The sequence below is a fragment of the Sander lucioperca genome, chromosome 14, assembly GCF_008315115.2.
Source record: "Sander lucioperca isolate FBNREF2018 chromosome 14, SLUC_FBN_1.2, whole genome shotgun sequence".
NCBI classification, from domain to species: Eukaryota; Metazoa; Chordata; class Actinopteri; order Perciformes; family Percidae; genus Sander; species Sander lucioperca.
Window position 1 is genome coordinate 11,175,902 of NC_050186.1, and position 2,500 is coordinate 11,178,401.

The window sequence follows — 2,500 nt, forward strand, 5'->3', positions numbered from 1 at the left end:
CCCCTTTGGGGCTCCTTACACGAAATTGTTACTGCACTGTTCCTTCATTTATTTTCTGATATTCAGCCAGTGTTGCGGCTGTAAGCGGTCTAACAAAGTGCTGTTGCTGCGAGGGACTAAAACACTGAGAGATGCATAAACACACTGTGACGCGCTCCAGATGGTATTGCAATGATTTATTCCTCCACACGTAAAATACAATTATTTTTTTTTTTTTTCTTTTTTTTTACCTTTATTTTACCAGGGAAAAATCACATTGAGATTAAAATCTCTTTTACAAGTGAGCCCTGGCCAAGAAGGCAGCACATAAAAATACACTTTAACATACAACAAATAACAGACAGACAAGGATGGACAGCAATAATAAATAAGAAATAAAAACAGAAAATCACATTTTAAAACAAGCGCAAACATGTTTATATATTTGATGTAGGCAGGACTTGAATTCAGTATGTGAAATTAAAAACCTGCAATTTTCGCTGATTTTGTAACTCATTCCATGAAGTTGGAGCACTGTAACAAAAAGCAGTTTTTCCAAACTCTGTTTTAGGTTGTGGAACATCATACATTATGTACATCTACTCGATCTTAGATTATGTAGCACTGCAGTTACCAAATGTAAAGTTACTTTGTGAGTCAAAATAAGTGCATTAGTGCGGCGGTCTCTCAGAGAGTGTTCGCTCCCAGGCTCACCCCCCTCTCTGTCAAAACCCCAAAAAAACCAACAGGTGAACAGGTGAAGCAAACAAATATGTTATCACTTCCGCTCAAACTGCGATAAAAACGCCCACCACCTACAATATAAGTGCACAACACAATAATCAACAAACAACATAAAGGAGACCATAAACAACATCCAATATGTGGTTTCAGTGTAAAACTGTTCACCCTCTCTGACATGTTGCGTTGTGTGTAACAGGAGAAGATCCCAGTGGAGCTGGAGTGTCCGGAGAACAGTCCAGCGGAGGTGGTGTCTGCGATCGACCAGCCGCCTCCACAGGTACACAACTCAGACTTTATTACACCTACAGTAAATACACTACTACATCTACGTACATCTGGGGACATGAATATGGTGAATTGTTTCTTTATGTCGTCTTTTCACTTCATCTGACCGAGCCAGAAATTCTCAAAGTTTTCGCATAAGTTATGCTTGAAAAACAGCAAAAGCTTAATTTTCTCTTTTCTGTTAATTATATTAAATTGTGTGTGTGTGTGTGTCTGTCTGTCTGTCTGTCTGTCTGTCTGTCTGTCTGTCTGTCTGTCTGTCTGTCTGTCTGTCTGTCTGTGTGTGTGTGTGTCTGTGTGTCTGTGTGTGTGTCTGTGTCTGTCTGTCTGTGTGTGTGTCTGTGTCTGTCTCTGTGTGTGTGTGTGTGTGTGTGTGTGTGTGTGTGTGTCTGTGTTTAAGGTCCGGGCAGCAGATGGCGACCCCAGAGGTCTGTTGTGGGTTCTGGATGAGGAGATGGTGACACCATCCTCCAATGAGAACAGCGTCCTGCAGAGAGTCTGCCAGTATTACAACACAGGTAAAAACCTCCCTCCCTCCCAGTGTGTGTGTGTGTGTGTATGTGTGCGTGCGTGTGTGTGTGCGACTGTACACTGTGTTGACTCCGAATCTGTGTCCCTGCAGTGCGTCAGTGCGAGCAGCCGCTGCAGTGTGAGGTGAGCCACCTGATGGGCTGCGACCCGGTCCGCTACGACCTGAGCGGATGGATCGGTCTGATCCAGAACAATCCGTCTGCTCTGAACGCCATCTGTGTGCTCCAGAATTCCACCATGTGAGTCTGTTTAAAGGCCCAGCAGGCTGATACACATTGAGGTCATGTCTACGCGAACATCTTAAAGTAGGCTCCTATATACATTTGCTGGTCTACATATCCCTGGGAAGTATTTTTTTTCCACGGTGGGGACAAAATGTACCCCCCCCTTCAAAGTGATGCTACTTCACCACTAGACCATTCTATACCTAAAATAGAAGTATTTTAAAGTAAGTAAAGCGCTGTAACGTGAACATAATGCCATAGAACAATAAAATCTGAGCAGCAGTTTCTGGTTGTATTTAGCTCTCAGCTAGGGGTGCATGATAGATCGACTCAATATCGTTATCGCGATATCACGTTGCGCAATATTATATCGAAAGTGTCGCAATAAGTATGCAATATTTTGTTTATTTTGTGGAGCGCTGCATCCCGTCCGTTGGCTGTGTGGCTTAGTTGTGTTTGATTTAGAGCCCGCTTGAAACTCTATAATGATCAGTCCCTCCAGAAAAACGTGGTTATGCGATCGCATAATTCAACGCAAGTCCGCATATTTATGCGGGGGCCGCATTTTTTCAATTACGCCGCACATTCGCTGCATAAATTGCCGATTTCCGCGCAAAATATGCGGGGCTTGCATGATTTAATAATCCCCGCATTTTCGTTGCAAAAAAGTCACACATATCTTAGCAGAAAGTTGAAAAATGTTGCGTTTACTTCACACAAGAGCAGCCATTTCCCCC

The 2,500-nt window shown here is 43.2% G+C and overlaps 1 protein-coding gene and 1 long non-coding RNA gene across 5 annotated transcripts in view; one reads left to right on the forward strand and one right to left on the reverse strand.

The window, feature by feature from the left end:
* Positions 1–2,500, forward strand: part of LOC116041772 (unconventional myosin-XVIIIb) — an 84,671-nt gene that overhangs the window by 34,103 nt on the left and 48,068 nt on the right. For all 4 annotated transcript variants that reach the window (XM_035991746.1, XM_031287803.2, XM_031287805.2 and 1 more), the window contains 3 exons: positions 920–1,000; positions 1,409–1,526; positions 1,631–1,778. In XM_035991746.1, coding sequence (XP_035847639.1) covers positions 920–1,000; positions 1,409–1,526; positions 1,631–1,778 — 347 coding nt within the window. The remainder of the gene's footprint in view (positions 1–919; positions 1,001–1,408; positions 1,527–1,630; positions 1,779–2,500) is intronic.
* Positions 1–2,500, reverse strand: part of LOC116041893 — a 17,321-nt gene that overhangs the window by 12,881 nt on the left and 1,940 nt on the right. Inside the window, exon 2 of the long non-coding RNA XR_004103036.1 lies at positions 1,921–1,926. This is a non-coding gene — a long non-coding RNA (uncharacterized LOC116041893). The remainder of the gene's footprint in view (positions 1–1,920; positions 1,927–2,500) is intronic.